Here is a 16,227-nt window from a genome sequence, read left to right on the forward strand (position 1 = left end):
TATTATAATTAATTAATATTTAATTCATTGTAACACTTTACAATAAAGTTTTTTTTTAGCTAACATTAGTCAAGTACATTAGTTCTACAGCATTATTAATCTTTGTTAATGTTAATTTCAACATTTAAATCAGTTTATCATAAACACAAATTATGTCGATGGAGAAACATTACTCAATTACTCAGTCACTGAGTCATCAATTACTTTTCATTACTCGGAGTCAACTGAACCAATTGTTTCCCAAAATGATTCAGTGATTCAAAGCGCTTGAATAATCGCAATGTTGATGACACGGAAAACAGAAAAACTCCTAGTGAAGCAAATGAGATCCACTTGACACACTATTATAAAGATGGTGTTTATTAAAGAGGAGATTGAAGACATAAAGATGTTGTTTATTAAAAAGGCGAGTGAAGACATGAAGATTGAAGAAACATTCAGAGTGAAACATGAAGATACTGAGGAACAAACAGGTTGGTTTCATTCTCAAAGCTGAACTCAGTCATTTGATCCTTATTAAAATGTCCAACTCTACAGAAATGAAAGATATTTTTTGAAGAATGTCATATGAGTGTCCTAAAGTGGTTTTATTTGACATAGAGCGGGTCGCCATTACTAGCACACGTATCAAAATAGCTTTATTAACAATGTTTCGGTCTCATGACCTTCATCTGGCATATACAAAAAACAAAACATTTAAACTAAATGTCATTTAAAATCCACACATGACCAATCACTGCGAAGATCCAATGGAAAATGGAAGAAGTGAATTAACGGTGGCGTCAGACAACTGAGAATATTCATCACAATCAACCAAAACAAAGGCAGAGAGCAAGAGCTATAGAGGTGACACAATCTGGCATTGCTCTTTAAAGGGTTAGTTCACCCAAAAATTAAAATAACATCATTTATTACTCACCCTCATGTCGTTCTACACCCGTAAGGCCTTCATTCATCTTCGTAACACAAATTAAGATATTTTTGATTAAATACAATGGCTCAGGGAGGCCTCTATAGACAGCAATGACACTGAACTTCTCAAGATCCAGAAAGGTGCTCAAAACACATTTAAAACAGGTCATGTGAGTACAGTGATACAAAATACTTGAATATTATAAAATGACAAGAAAACTTTCTGTGCACCAAAAAAACAAAATAACGATTTTTCAACGATATCTAGTGATGGCCTATTTCAAAACACTGCTGCGAATCTTTTGTTTCAAATTAGTGATCTAGAGCGCCAAAGTCATTTGGCATTTTGACTGGATCCGAATCACTGATTCGAAACAAAAGTTTTGAAGCAGTGTTTTGAAATCGGCCATCACTAGATATCGTTGAAAAGTCCTTATTTTGTTTTTTTGGCGCACAAAAAGTTTTCTTGTTGCTTTATATTAAGATAGAACCAATGAAACTCACATGAACTGTTTTAAATATGTTTTGAGTACCTTTCTAAATCTTTAGAACTTCAGTGGCATTGCTGTCTATAGAGGTCTCACTGAGCCATCGGATTTCATCAAAATATCTTAATTTGTGTTCCGAAGATGATGAAGGTCTTACGGGTGTAGAACAGCATGAGGGTGAGTAATAAATGACATTATTTTCATTTTTGGGTGAACTAACCCTTTAATTCGACTAACTGCTCCTCCATGTCAACTGAAAGGTCTTTTCCTCTGCAAATGAAGAGATCTCTGACCCAAGCAAATAAACTCACAGAAATAAGAGTTTAATTGTTGTTTCAGTCCTTCAACATGTTGAAGGACAGATGGGGCACTGTCTTGCAAAGTTTAGCTGCAACCTCAATTAAACACACCTGTACCAGCTAATGTCTTCAGGCAACTTCAGAAACTTCCAGCAGGTGTATAGGGGCTAGTTGGAGCAAAACTCTCTAGGACAGTGGCCTTGCAGGAGAAGGTTTGGACACCCCTGGTATAAGATCTAGCATATATGTTGTTGGTTATTGCATTACATATCTTAATGTTTTGTTGTCTGTTGCTTTGTGCAATTAAACTGGGGTTAACTTTTATCTGGGCTTGTGTTTTTCACCTTAGACCTAATGCCATTGAAAGAGGAGAAGGAAGTACTCAATGCAGAGAATGATCAATATGAAAATCTTCATGATTTTATACCTGGAGAAAAATCTTTTAAATGCTCACAGACTGAAAAGACTTCCACACAAAAGAAAGCTCAAAAGACAGGAACCAGAAGTTATTTCACTTGCATTCAGTGTGGAAAGAGTTTCAGTCAAAAAAGAAACCTTAAAGTCCACATGAGAATTCACACTGGAGAGAAGCCTAACAGATCCCCTCAATGTGGAAAGAGTTTCAATCAAGATGGAAGCCTTAAATTCCATAACAGAGTTCACACTGGAAAGAGTTCCTTCACCTGCCAACAGTGTGGAAACAGTTTCACTCATAAAGGAAGTCTCAACAGGCACTTGAGAATTTGAGAGTTTCAACAGAAAAGGAAACCTTAATTACCACATGAGAGTTCACACTGGAAAAAAGCCTTACACATGCTCTCAGTGTGGAAAGAGTTTCACTCAAAAAGGACATCTTGAAGTACACATGAGGTTTCACTTTAAAGAGGACTTTTAAATGTCATCAGTGTGTAATGAGTTTTACAGGCAGAAACACCTTAGGATTCATGTAATAACAGGGAAGGGAAGGAAAGCCTTTCAAGTGCAATCACTGTAAAGACTTCCAGATGCAAAACAAATCTTAAGGTTCACATAAACTGGATGATGGCACCGTCGTCTTGTGTTGAGCTGCTTAATACCTGAATCACATCTTGCAACACTGACACTGGTATCTGAACTGAAGTGAATCAACAATGAACTGAATAACTACATTGCTTTCTTTTGTAGAACTGTTTACATCTGAATTGACCTTGTTTCAAATTGATGAATGTCACACTGTTATTGATCTAAAATAACTTGAGCTAAATAATGACACCATTGTCTTTTAAGGTGTACTCACACTAGGCATTCTGAACTGTGCCCGAGCGCATTTGGCCCCCAAAGCCCGGTTTGTTCGAGTAGTGTGATTGCTCCGTACCGTGCCCGGGTGCGGTTCGTGTAGCCGTCCCTGGTCCACTTGGAAGAGGTGGGCCAGAGCACAGTTCAGTTGGGCTTGGCCATGGTTCGCATGCAGTGTGAGCGCTTAATCGTGCCGGAGCACGGAACAGTTAGTACTCTTGTGTGCGCTACTTTCATCATTACGACAGCAAACATCTTTATTACTACTTCGATAGTACACTTTTCAATTAACGCAATTAATTCAAGTGTATTTGGGTTTATAGTGGGTCTGGATCTCACCTTATTGATGAACAGGATTTGTAGTTTGTGAGTAAAGGTAAATTCCTCCATTAACGTCAGCTGCCTTTGTAATAATCCTCTGTTAAGTGAAAATCACTGCGCGGCATAAACGATAAATATATTAGGCAGTATCTAAGTGAAAGTGCTTTTCTTCCTGTTTTCTTCCATACAAAAAGTTGCATCGTATATGACGTAAGTGTGCTCCGGCCCGAAACGTGGAGGGCAATGTGAGTGCAGGGGAGTGAGGAGGGGGAACAATCGTGCTAGGTTCAAGGCAACCGCGCCTAGTGTGAGTACACCTTTAAAGCTGTTTGACAGCACAATATGAATTGTCTCCATAGCCAAGTCGCTGCCTCTCCTGCCTCACTTATCCACTTCACGAGATCACTATTACCTTAAATTTTGAACTTAAGACTCCATTTCCCACAACCCATTGCCCAGATTTAGCTGGAATTAGCTGTTTGTCATTAGCAATAGGTCTATATAAGCAACCTCTGTTCACTCACTAGTTGCAAGGTCTTGTTTGCTACTGCAACAATTCTGAGCGTTCCTGTATTTTGTTTCTCTGCCTGTTCCAGTTTGGGCCTTTTTGCCTTTCTTTAGACCTCTGCCTATTGCTTATCTACTGTTTGCCTGTTGCCAACCCCAGCCTGTCTGACTACAAACTGATTGTTGTGTTTGCCCATCTTGGTTTGACTATTGCCTGCTCTGTTTTTTGACGATGGTTTGAATCTACTGACTCCAGCAGCTCAGCACTAAAATCTCAGCTCAAGCGATAATGCCGTCATCCCACCATCAGCAGTTGTGCCGGTTGACATCTCTACAAAGGAACTCATCAGATTTCTAATTGTGTACATTGATGACATCTTGGTATATTCACCTAGTTTGGAGGAATGCATCGAGCATGTCCATGTGATCCTCAAACAACTCATAAAGCTTCAACTGTACGCAAATGCTGAGAAATTTGAGTTTCAACTGGAAAAGCCACCTTTGAGGAATGACGTCACTAGTTGGAAGGAGCGAGACATCTATTTTTGGTTTTAACTGATCATTGCAACCCTGTGGTCAGCCAAAAGCCTCAACTTAGCTAGGTGGGAGCTCTTTTTCACTAAATAAATTTTTTTATTACCTACAGTCTGGTCAAAGAACTGATGCTCTCTCTCGCATTCATGATTCTCTTGATTTAAACTCTGTAATATACTCTCAGGAGCAGAATCGTCCACCCTCTGTACAAGCAGGCCCCTCGATATAGCAAATTATGGAGGAGATTGAGCAGGCGCTGCTTCACAAACCAGCTCTAGCTTATTGCCCTCCTGGCAAGATTTATGTACCTCCTATTCTCTGAGTGTGAATACTTCAATGAGTGACCATCAGGTTACCACACACGGTGTCTGTGGATCCTTAAAAAGTCTTCATATGTCTTGAATATGTTTCAGTGAAATACATGTTCTGATAAAACTGTCTTAAATACATGAAAATCTGAAAATCTTAAAACCATGTCAGTGTGTTGTGCCAGGAATGCACCCGATACAGTTCTCATGGAAGCAGACTTTCTTTACATATGTTACAGTCCTGTGCTGGAGTGCTTTTGAGAGCCACCAGAGGGCACTCCCCTGTTCATTGCCATTTTCATCTCGGACTTAATTACCCATAACCCACTGCCCAGACTAATGATTGTCTACAGCTGTTTCTTGTTACCTCATCAATCTCACCCTATTTAAACCCTGGTTTCTGTCTCATTCTTTGTTCAGTCTTGCTAATGTTTATACTGCTTTCCTAGCATTGGTTTTCCAGTTTTCTAAGTTTTGTTGTGTTTTCCCTTGTTCAGTTTGCCTGTGTTCTAGATATCATTGTTTGGACTGCTCACTCTGTGTTTGACCATTTTCCTGTTTTTGGACTTGATTTTGGATTACTCCCTCTAATAAATACTGCGTTTGGATCCTCAACCTTTGTGTAAAAATTTTGTAAATCCAGCAGTATCTATCTTAAGGTCTTTTATTAATTAACCTAATTATTTAAGTAATTATATAAAATATGTTGTAAAAGCACTACAAATTGAATGCTTCTATGCCTTTTTTTTGTTAATCAAAATCAGTCTGTCCAGCCATCCTCGATTCACCACATCTGTAAGAAAGGACATTTCAGTTATTATCCATCTCCAGTCATTGTAAAGTTTCTTTGTTCCATGACGGGTACGTGTCTCTGCAACTTTTCAGCTGTACACTAAGTATAAATTGTTGATAGATTGATAAACACAGTGAACACAATGTATGTTTATGCTGAAATATAACTGAATAATGGTGTCGTGATGTGTTTTGAGCTGGTTTGCGCGATTCTGTTGTATGCTTCAGAATCTCTATTAAGGGAACATTTTGTATTTAAAGAATCAGTACATTTTATTTTTACATAAGTACATAGTAGTTAAACACACCTAATATAAAGTGGGACCTTGTTTTGTAATATAGTACTAAAACTATTGTATAAAACACAAGATATTTGAATTGTAATACAAAATATAAAAGTACATTTTGTTTTGACAGTGTATAGAGACTTAGCTTCAAACAAAAGCTTTTTTCTATGGCTTATAGCTATAATTTTTTATCATCTTTAAAATTGAAAAAGTGACCCAAATAATGATTATTAAGAAATAATGAAAATAAATTTCATCAATCATAATGTTTAGACATTTTATACCTATTTTCAGGAATTTTTAGACTTGAATTAACTTTAGGCTATATGTCCACTTTCAAAATGAGAAGAAAAAAAAAAACATTAACTTTTATGCATTTCAATACTGACAATCAAATTTGTCACTATTTGCATTTTAATCTAATTTATGTCTAGTCTAAAATGGTTTCTTCACCCAAACATTCAGGTTTTCTTTTTAGACATAATCTCACTCTAGTCGTTTTCTAATATTTCAGCACATAGTTGGACAAAATACTTTTAAATGAGTTTTTCACCAATACATTAAACTCTGAATTTCTGTCAACTTATTATTTGTATATTGTTCTATGTAAATTTCTATGCATTTTAGACAGCAGCGTGTGGACAGGACTTTTATTTTGGTGTGGTTGTGTGGCGTCATAAAGACGCGCCGCGCTCCTGCATCTGTTGTGATTCGGCTGAAGAAAGGTTTGTGTTTAAAGCATTTAAAGTGTAGAAACCGTTCATTTAATTTTACAAGCAATGCAGAATTAATTATCTATTATTGAATATAACATATTAATGCTTTTTCTAAAATATACGTTATTTTTGTGTGTAAAGCGCATCCACACACGAGTAACACAACAGTTGCGTCTCATTTCTCTCTCTTTATCGTGAATCAGTTTATCATAAACATGAATTCAGTCACTGGCAGGTAGTGATGGAGACACTGGGTCCGAGTCAATTGAATCAAACGCTTCCCAAAATGATTCGCTGTGAGTCACGTGCTCGTCAAAACAGTTTTAATGCAACAGGAACACAAACGTGTTAATTAAGACTTACATCAAAAGAAAATGTTTTCATGAAAGTACAGTCTATTAAATGTGATCTACAAATCATTAAATACTAAATATAAGTCATAAGCACCTAAATGTGAACTTTCATTATAAATTGTGTTATTTTATTAATTTATAGTGCTAGTTTTGAGGGGTTTTTTTTTTTGTCTAATCAGGTCTTTAAAGTACACTAACTCTGACTGACTCCCTCACCAGTGCGCTGAACTAGAGCTGACTGAGACGCATCCAGACATTTAGTTTGGATTTTTTTTCTCTCTTTTAATTATTCTCATCTTAAACAGGACAGAGTATCCAAAGATACAGAAATACTGGTGAAGCGACTGAGATCCATGTGACACACTATTATAAAGATGGCATTTATTAAAAAGGAGAGTGAAGACATGAAGATGGCGTTTATTAAAGAGGAGAGTGAAGACATGAAGATTGTGTTCATTAAAGAGGAGAGTGAAGACATGAAGATTGAAGAAACATTCAGAGTGAAGCATGAAGAAACTGAGGAACAAACAGGTTGGTTTCATTCTCAAAGCTGAACTCAGTCATTTGATCCTAATTAAAACGTCCAGCTCTTCAGAAATGAAAGATTTTTTTCAAGAATGTCATATGAGTGTCCTAATTAAAGTGGTTTTATGACCAGACAAATACTAATGCTGCCTTCGAGTTAACCTGAGAAGATCCTACCTCCATGTTGGTCATTTGTTATTATATGTCACACATTAAATTAAGAATAAATAATACAGAAGTTGTCAAAACAAAATCATTCTCATGTGTAACTTTAAATCCAATATTTATTTCTGAATGGAAAAGAATGAATTTCTATCAATTAATTATACCACAGTATCTAACAAAAACATTTATTTTGTGTAAGGCAAACCTTGAAATGTGAGTGATTAACTTTACATTTGGTAGAGTTACTGCTGCTGTCTGCATTTGTTCTTCGTTTAAAGGGCTTTGATGAGCAAATAAAACCACCAGTGGGCACTAATTTTATAACAAACTGCAATTTATTAATTATTTTTAATCAAACTGTTTGAACGTTTGAGTGACAAACAGTTCAAATCAAAAAGAGTCAAACGGGAACTAAAGAAACATCTGTTGTGACTTTCACACCTTCTATCAAGCTCAGCTGTAAATGTAACATAATATGTTGATCTTGGATGGGTGTTTCTTCTTCTGGGGCCTGATGTATAAAAGCTGCATACGCACAAAATGGGCATATCGGGAATTATAAAAAATGAACTAGGTGTAAATGTGTGTGCACCGTACGGACACTCTTTTACAAAGTAGTAACAAAAGTAAACAATGATTTTAAACCGTTTTGATATACACATTTAGATTAAATATGCCACTCCACACTCAAATTACATGAAATCAGTATCCAGAAATTACAACATTTTTAGAACCAATGAGGCTCATTCTCATGTGTTACGCAGCACGTTTGAGCTTCCGTAAGAATTAATGAGGTTTGTTCTCGAACGTCAAGCATGTACGATTGAGCTGTTTGTTCGCTGGTTAATGGTTATATGCGATTTAAAAGTCTAAATTCAGCATGTTCATCATATAAAGTGATCATTTCGCTTCTGACTAAATCACTCATTGAGATAAGTCTATAATTAACTATATCTCCTGGGTAAAACTGTTTTTTTTTCTTTTGTTTTTTTTTAAATAAAGGGTTTAAAGGAACACTCCACTTTTTTTGAAAATAGGCTCATTTTCCAACTCCCCTAGAGTTAAATAGTTGAGTTTTACCGTTTTCGAATCCATTCAGCCGATCTCCGGGTCTGGATATCAGCTGAATGGATTTTAGCATAGTTTAGCATAGTTCATTGAATCTGATTAGACCGTTAGCATCTCGCTCAAAAATGACCAAAGAGTTTTGATATTTTTCCTATTTAAAACTTGACTCTTTTTACATTGTGTACTAAGACCGACGGAAAATGAAAAGTTGTGATTTTCTAGGCCGATATGGCTAGGAACTATACTCTCATTCTGGCGTAATAATCAAGGAACTTTGCTGCCGTACCATGGCTGCAGCAGGCGCAATGATATTGTGCAGCGTCTCTCACAAATGTCTCCATGGTTGCAAGGCACGCTCCCTGTGCAAATAGGGGTCACAGGCACTGCATAATATCATTGGTACCCATGGTACGGCAGCAAAATTCCTTGATTATTACGCCAGAATGACAGTATAGTTCCTAGCCATATCGGCCTAGAATATCACAACTTTTCATTTTCCATCTGTCTTAGTACACGATGTAACTACAGAAGAGTCAAGTTTTAAATAGGAAAAATATCAAAACACTTTGGTCATTTTTGAGCGAGATGCTAACGGTCTAATCAGATTCAATGAATTATGCTAAGCTATGCTAAAAGTGGTACCGCCAGACCCAGAGATCTGCTGAATGGATTTGAAAAAGGTAAAACTCAACTGTTTAACTCTAGGGGAGTTGGAAAATGAGCCTATTTCCAAAAAAAGTGGAGTGTTCCTTTAACTGCCATTTTAAAGGTTTTTGGGATATGACCTAAAGAAAGTAAAGAGTTAGCAATATTGTGAAGAGCAGCGTTTCTCAACTCTGGCCCTCAAGGTCCCCTTTTCTGCAACCTTGATAAAACTCACCTGCTTTTAGCTTTCAAAAAATACATGAAGACCTTGATTAGCATGTACAGGTTTGTTTGGGGTTGGAGCAAAACTCTGAAGGAAAGGGAGTTTTAAGGGCCAGAGTTGAGTACTTCAGAAACTTCCGGCAGGTGTATTGGGGCAAGTAGGATAGTGGCCCTCCAGAGCAGTTTTGGACACCGCTGGTATAGGATCTAGCATACATGTTGTTGGTTTTGATGCATTACATACCTAAATGTTTTGATGTATGTTGTATTGTGTCATTAAATTGGGGATAACTTTTTTGTTTGTTTTTTTTTCACCTTAGCTCTAATGGCAATGAAAAAGGAGAAAGAAGTACTCAATGAAATTGAAGATAAAGATCAATATGAGAATCTTCACAATTTCATAACTAGAGAAAAACCTTTTCGATGTTTGCAGACTGAAAAGACTTCAACACAAAAAAAACCTCAAAAGAGTTTAAATCAACAAGGAAACCTTAAAGACCACACAGGAGTGAAGCCTTTCACCTGCCAACAGTGTGGAAAAAGTTTTGCTCAACATGGAAACCTTAAAGTTCACATGAGATTGCACACTGGAGAGAACTCTTACACATGCCCTCAGTGTGGAAAGAGATTTGCTCAACATGGAAACTTTAAAGTCCACATGAGGATTCACACTGGGGAGACCCCTTTCACCTGCCAATACTGTGGAAAAAGTTTCACTCGTAAAGTAAGTCTTGACAGGCACATAAGAATTCACACTGGAGAAAAGCCTTACACATGCCCTCAGTGTGGAATAAGTTTCACTCTAAAAGGAGATTTTACCACGCATATGAGAATTCATGTTGGAGAAAAGCCTTACACATGCCAACAGTGTGGAGAGAGTTTTGCTCAACATGTAAACCTTAAAGTCCACACGAGAATACACACTGGCGAGAAGCCTTACACATGCCAACAGTGTGGTGAGAGTTTTGCTCAACATGTAAACCTTAAAGTCCACATGAGAATACACACTGGAGAGAGTCCCTTCACCTGCCAACACTGTGGGAAATGTTTCAAGAAAAAAGGACAACTTAATTGCCACATGAGAATTCACACTGGGGAGAAGCCTTACACCTGCCAGCAGTGTGGGAAAAGTTTCACCCATAAAGGAAGCCTTAACTGGCACATGACTGTTCACAGTGGAGAAAAGCCTTTCACATGCCCTCGGTGTGGAAAGAGTTTTGCTCAACATGGTAACCTTAAAGCCCACATGATAATTCACAGTGGGGAGAGCCCTTTTACCTGCCAACAATGTGGAAAACGTTTCAATCATAAGGGAAGCCTTAACAGGCACATGAGAATTCACACTGGAGAGAAGCCTTACACATGCCAACAGTGTGGAAAAAGTTTCCATCAACATGGAAACCTTACAGTCCACATGAGAATTCATACTAAAAAGAGTCCCTTTACCTGCCAACAGTGTGGACAAAGTTTCAACCGTAAAGGAAGCCTTAACAGGCACATGAGTATTCATACTGGAGATAAGGCTTTCACAAAAAGGAAACTTTAACAGGCACATGAGAATTGACACCAGATAAAAGCCTTACACCTTCCAACAGTGCTTAGAGAGATTTACTTAACTATCTATTTAAGGCCACATGAGAATTCACACTGAATAGAACCCTTACATTTGCCCTCAGCCATTATAAAGCTTTGGAGCATCAGGGTGATTATTAACTGTGTTCGTCTGAAAGAAGAAAGTCATACACCTAGGGTGGCTGGAGGGTGAGTAAATCATAGGATAATTTTCCTTTTAAAGTGAACTAATCCTGTAAATGGATAGTTCACCCCAAAACGGAAGTTCTGTAATCATTTTCTTATCCTCAAGTTGTTCCAAACTTTCTTTGTTCTGCTGAACACAAAGGAAGATATTTTGAAGAATGTTCAAGGATGCACAAACAGTTGTGGGGTACCATTGACAAAATTCTATAGAAGTCAGTGGTCCCCCACGACTTGGTCACAAACATTCTTTAAAATATCTTCCTTTGTGTTCAGCAGAACAAAGAAATTTATACAGGTTTGGAACAACTTGAGGGTGAGTAAATGATGACTGAATTTTCATTTTTTCGTGAACTAACTGGCACATGAGTATTTGAACTCGCCAGTGATTCTTACATCACAAACTACCTTGTAACCTATCGTGTCAAGGTGCATAGAGTGAACTATGATCACTCTATATCAGGGAAGTCTCAAGAGAAGCCAGGTTATCCTGGTATATTTTTCTGTTGATTTGAAAACTCATGTACATTTGGTGATATAGCAGGTGATTACACACACATACATGCATACAGTTTACCAAGGAAAATAAAGCTGAAACAAAATACAGGAAAGCAAGAAGTTGTAGCATTGTTTGAAATTCAGCAGATCAACAGCCTTGAGCAAACCATCAGTTTAGTTCTAACACACCCTTATTTAAAAGGGGTAGGGATACTTAATGTAGCAAATAATTTGACTAAGTTTGATATTTGCATGTCTCCAATTTGAATTAAACTGTACTGATGCAATTTGTTGAGGCTCCAGTTGATCTTTGCTGATGTTTTCTTGATGAAAGAGAACCAGATGGGGGTCAAAGGATCTTTGGTGGATGGAAAGACAAGGCCAAAGCCTGGCACAAACTTAAGGGTCCTTAGAAGACTTCTAGTTCAGCATCATCTTCACATCAGAATTTCTCAAAAAGTGGAAAAACCGCATGATCTTGTGATCAGTCATCTTTTAAAGTTTGAAGATGTCACACCCAATAAGAAGTTGTTCCTTTGGAGGGAAAATTTATGATCCTTTGTCTTCTAGCAGGTATTTGCATATGTAATTTGATTGGGTGTTAAAGAGAAGAATGTTTAGGTTACTATTGTAACCCCCGTTCCCTGAAGGAGTGGGAGCCCAATCACTTCCAAGTCGTACAAAACGAGCCAATGGGAATTGGCCAGTGAGATTTACATGCCGAGTCACACCTACCCGGCACATATGGGTATAAATAGGACCGGCATACTCGCTTCATTCATATTTTGCTGAGGAGCCAAGACAAGGAACCCGGCCATTCAGCGGTGGTTCAGGGCTATAGCAAGGGGACATAACATCTCCGTTCCCTCCTTCAGGGAACAGGGGTTACAATAGTAACCTGTACATTCCCATTCAGTCAGTCACGTTCAACGCTACATCGATACTGACGTAATGGAGTCCCTATGGAAAATGCCATAGTGACTGAACCATGTTACGAGTGTTGGAGATGCAGAGGCTGGCAAGCCTGCGCCATGCCAAAGGCAAGTGCTTCTAAAAATTTTTGTAACTTGCCCAGCATCCAAAGTAAGCCAGAGAGAAGTCCTCCATACCAAAGGGGATGAAGGGTATGGGGATGGTCAAAGCTGCTGTTTCTACCCCAGCTGTTCCTATCCCAGGGAAGAGTGCTTCAGAACTCAATTCCCACGTTTTTCAGCCATAACAAATACGCTAGGGAAATGTTCCCAGTGCAATGGAGGGAAACGCTACGGAGACCGCACCCTGCCCATGTGGAAGTGCTACATATGGAGGATCCCTGAGGTAGGTCCTACTTAACCAGGGAGGAACTGCTACTGGCACCGAGATAGGGCAGAACAGAGCCACCCAGGAAAAGACACGGGTTTACCATCAGGGAAACCATGCCATGAACAAATATACACATACATATGGGATTATCTGCAGGGAATCACATCATATGGCCATCTAGCCCAGTACAAGATGCTGGAGGAACTCCACAGGGTTCGCCATCTGGGGAAGCAGAGGAGCAGAATAAGCGCTCACATCCCCTCCTTGGAGAAAAATGGCGCAGCAAGCGAGGACCCATGGCTATCTACTTGTCGACAGCACAGTGGGTCCATTCCAAGATTATAAAATCTTGAGAATGTGTTGGGTGTCGCCCAGCCCGCAGCTCTGCATGTGTCTGCCAGAGAGGAAGCAGCAAGCCAAGGCAATGGCATTCACTATCCAGTGGGCCAACCTCTGTTTGGAGACAGCCTTTACCTTATGCTGACCTCCAAAGCAGACAAAAAGCTGCTCTGAGCTTCTCAAGCTCTGTGTGCGGTCCACTTAAACGCACTGAGCGCCAATGGGATACAGCAACGCAAGGGCTGGGTCTGCCTCCTTCAGGGGCAGTGCTTGCAAGTTCACCACCTGGTCCCAAAAGGGAGTGGTGGGAACTTTAGGCACGTATCCAAGCCGGGGTCTTAGGATGATGTGAGACAAAGCAGGCACGAATTTTAGGCACGATTCGCTGACCGAAAATGCTTGCAGGTCCCCCAGAGATCCCAAGAGGGGATGAGGTGTGGCCTGGGAGGATTTAATCTCCTGGCGCCTCTCAGGAACCAGCTCTGACACGTATAATGGCTAGGACTGTTTACAGTGCACAGTGATTTTTTTTTAAAAATCCTTTTCTTGCAGAATCTGCCACATGAAGTAGCATCCCTGAATCTACCTCTTCATGTATGCAAGAGGAAATCTAATTTGATTCTTGTGCAGGCCATTGTGCCAAAACAGAAACTGAGGACTTTCTTGCTGTCATGGTACACCAGTTGATTCAGTGTACTGGTTGTAGGCGCATGTCAGCAGGATGTGGAGACTACTGGCAGTTACAAATCCAAGGCCCTACACGTGTTCTATGCCTTCACCGGCTGTGACACAGTATCTGCATTTGCAACCAGGGGCAAGAAGATAGCATGGGATACCTGGAATGCAGATGACATGGCAACTAAGAATGTACTGGTGCTGCAATGAACACTGTTGAGGACAAGTACTTAAGGTGGCAACAGACTAGGGTTGGATGGGCCCAAGCATTTGGAGACATTGTGGTCAACTCTTCCACAGCCAAGCAAGACCATCCTTGAACTCTTAAGCTGTGGCTGCAAGAAAGGCTGCCGGTCAGCACTGAAAATGTAAAAATGCTTCCTTAAAGTGCACAGCTTTGTGTCAATGTGGAAGAGACTGTGAAGAAGGCTGAAGAATAGGTTCAACAACAAAACAATCAAACATGTTTCTGAAATAAATTTCTTTAAATCAATCTTTGTTTGACATTCTTTACAGTCACAGTATTTTCAAGGTTAATGAACAAAATAATTAAGCTTTTAAAGTTCTACACATGCATGCAACAGACACGCTATTATAAAGTCTAGCCTAGGTACTCAGATACTAGGTGCATCCCAGTTTGCGTAGTTATGCACTATTCTATGACGTTTTTAAGTATAAATAGTGTGAGTAGTGTGTTCTTAAAATATGCCAGTGCAAGAGAAATTCCCCAGATTAAGGGTATGTTTACATGACAACAATGTACTTAAAACAGATGACAATGTTGTCAAAGCAATCACCGTTCACACAGATCTGCAAATACGACTAAAAACGCTGTATTATGCATGCCAGGCCAGTAGTTGGCGATGTCACTTTTGTAAAGAGAAACTCCAAGCCTATAGACTGAGCACAAAATATGCAAGCACATGATGCCACCATTTTTACAAATTCACGTTTTTGTTGTTTACATGGAGATGGTAAAGGTATCGTTTTCAAAACCTTGCACTTCAAAAGCTTGCATTTTCAGGCCTCCAAAAAGCTGTTCTCGTGCAAATGAATGACCAAAATGCATAAAAAGTTTTTAGTTTGAAATAGTGTTATGTAAACATACCCTAAACCCTGCTCCAACACACCTGTCTGTTATTATCAAGTGCTCCTTAAGATCCTAATGAGTTGGTTCAGTTATGTTTGATCAGGGTTAGCAAGGAATGTAGATCTCCAGGGACAAGATTTGGGATTCCTGTTTTAGCGTCTCTGCAATCAGATTATTTTAAACCACTAAACTTCTTTATAATTTGTATTTTACTATTACTGTTTTTACTATTTTTACTATTTTGTGGTTTTTACTATTCTGAAAAGGAGCATGGGCGTAGAATACGCGGGGGATGTGTCGCACTTTTAATAAAACGTAAATTCGTCCCCCACACTTTTTGTATGACCTGTCGTTGTATTCTTAACTAAATTGAGGTGATCTATTGAGTGCTCACTCTCGTGTAACATGTTTCATTCATACTGGAAGCTGGGGGCGCTCTCTCGCAGAATGTCCAAAACGGTTTCGTAGAAGTAATTCAGCTATTCGATGTAGCTGCAGCAGCTGAATAAAATGCTGAAACGTATTGTCTGATGAAACGAAGACAAACACACGATTGCGACAAGATTTGGTTTATGTGTGTTTTTCAAGGCATTTATTGACAATAAAGTATATGAATAATGCAATGCTAATTCGCAACTGTTTTAATGTTTTTGAAAAAAGTCTCTTATGCTCACCTAGGCTGCATTTATTTAATAAAAAATACAGTAAAAACAGTAATATTGTGAAATATTATTACAATTTAAAATAGCTGTTTTCTGTGTGAATATACTTTAAAATGTAATTTATTCCTGTGATGCAAAGCTGAATTTTCAGCATCATTACTCCAGTCTTCACATGATCACATGTCACATGATCCTTCAGAAATGTGGAGAAACCATGATACATTTTTTTCTGGATTCTTTGATGAATAGAAAGTTCAATGAACAGCATTTATTTGCATTTATTATCACTGTTACTTTGATCAATTTAATGCATCCTTAATGAATAAAAGTATTAATATCTCTCTCTTTTTTAATCTTACCACAAATGTTTGAATGGTATCATGGTTTCCACAAAAATATGAAGCAGCACAACTGTTTTCAACATTTATAAATGTTTCTTGAGCAGCAAATCAGCATATTAGAATGATTTCTGAAGGATCATGTGACACT

The 16,227-nt window shown here is 38.5% G+C and overlaps 2 protein-coding genes and 1 long non-coding RNA gene across 8 annotated transcripts in view; 2 read left to right on the plus strand and 1 right to left on the minus strand.

Moving 5' to 3' along the window:
- Nucleotides 1-16,227, minus strand: part of LOC127511276 (uncharacterized) — a 249,197-nt gene that overhangs the window by 224,066 nt on the left and 8,904 nt on the right. The gene's annotated exons all lie outside the window — the stretch shown is intronic.
- LOC127511199 (heavy metal-binding protein HIP-like) overlaps nt 1-16,227 on the plus strand; it is a 219,057-nt gene that overhangs the window by 143,008 nt on the left and 59,822 nt on the right. The window lies entirely within an intron of this gene.
- On the plus strand, nt 142-14,479 carry LOC127511167 (gastrula zinc finger protein XlCGF57.1-like). Of its 3 annotated transcripts, none has more exons than XM_051891831.1 (4): nt 6,390-6,448; nt 7,098-7,323; nt 9,738-11,178; nt 13,864-14,479. In XM_051891831.1, exons 2-3 carry the CDS (start codon nt 7,167-7,169, stop codon nt 10,961-10,963), a joined length of 1,383 nt encoding a protein of 460 aa, XP_051747791.1. In that variant the 5' UTR covers nt 6,390-6,448; nt 7,098-7,166; the 3' UTR covers nt 10,964-11,178; nt 13,864-14,479. The 3 variants fall into 3 exon arrangements, with proteins under 3 accessions (XP_051747793.1, XP_051747791.1, XP_051747794.1); XM_051891834.1 differs by having other exon boundaries at nt 9,851-11,178; XM_051891833.1 differs by lacking the exons at nt 6,390-6,448; nt 7,098-7,323 and adding an exon at nt 142-473.

Source organism: Ctenopharyngodon idella, chromosome 4, assembly GCF_019924925.1.
Source record: "Ctenopharyngodon idella isolate HZGC_01 chromosome 4, HZGC01, whole genome shotgun sequence".
Taxonomy (NCBI): Eukaryota; Metazoa; Chordata; class Actinopteri; order Cypriniformes; family Xenocyprididae; genus Ctenopharyngodon; species Ctenopharyngodon idella.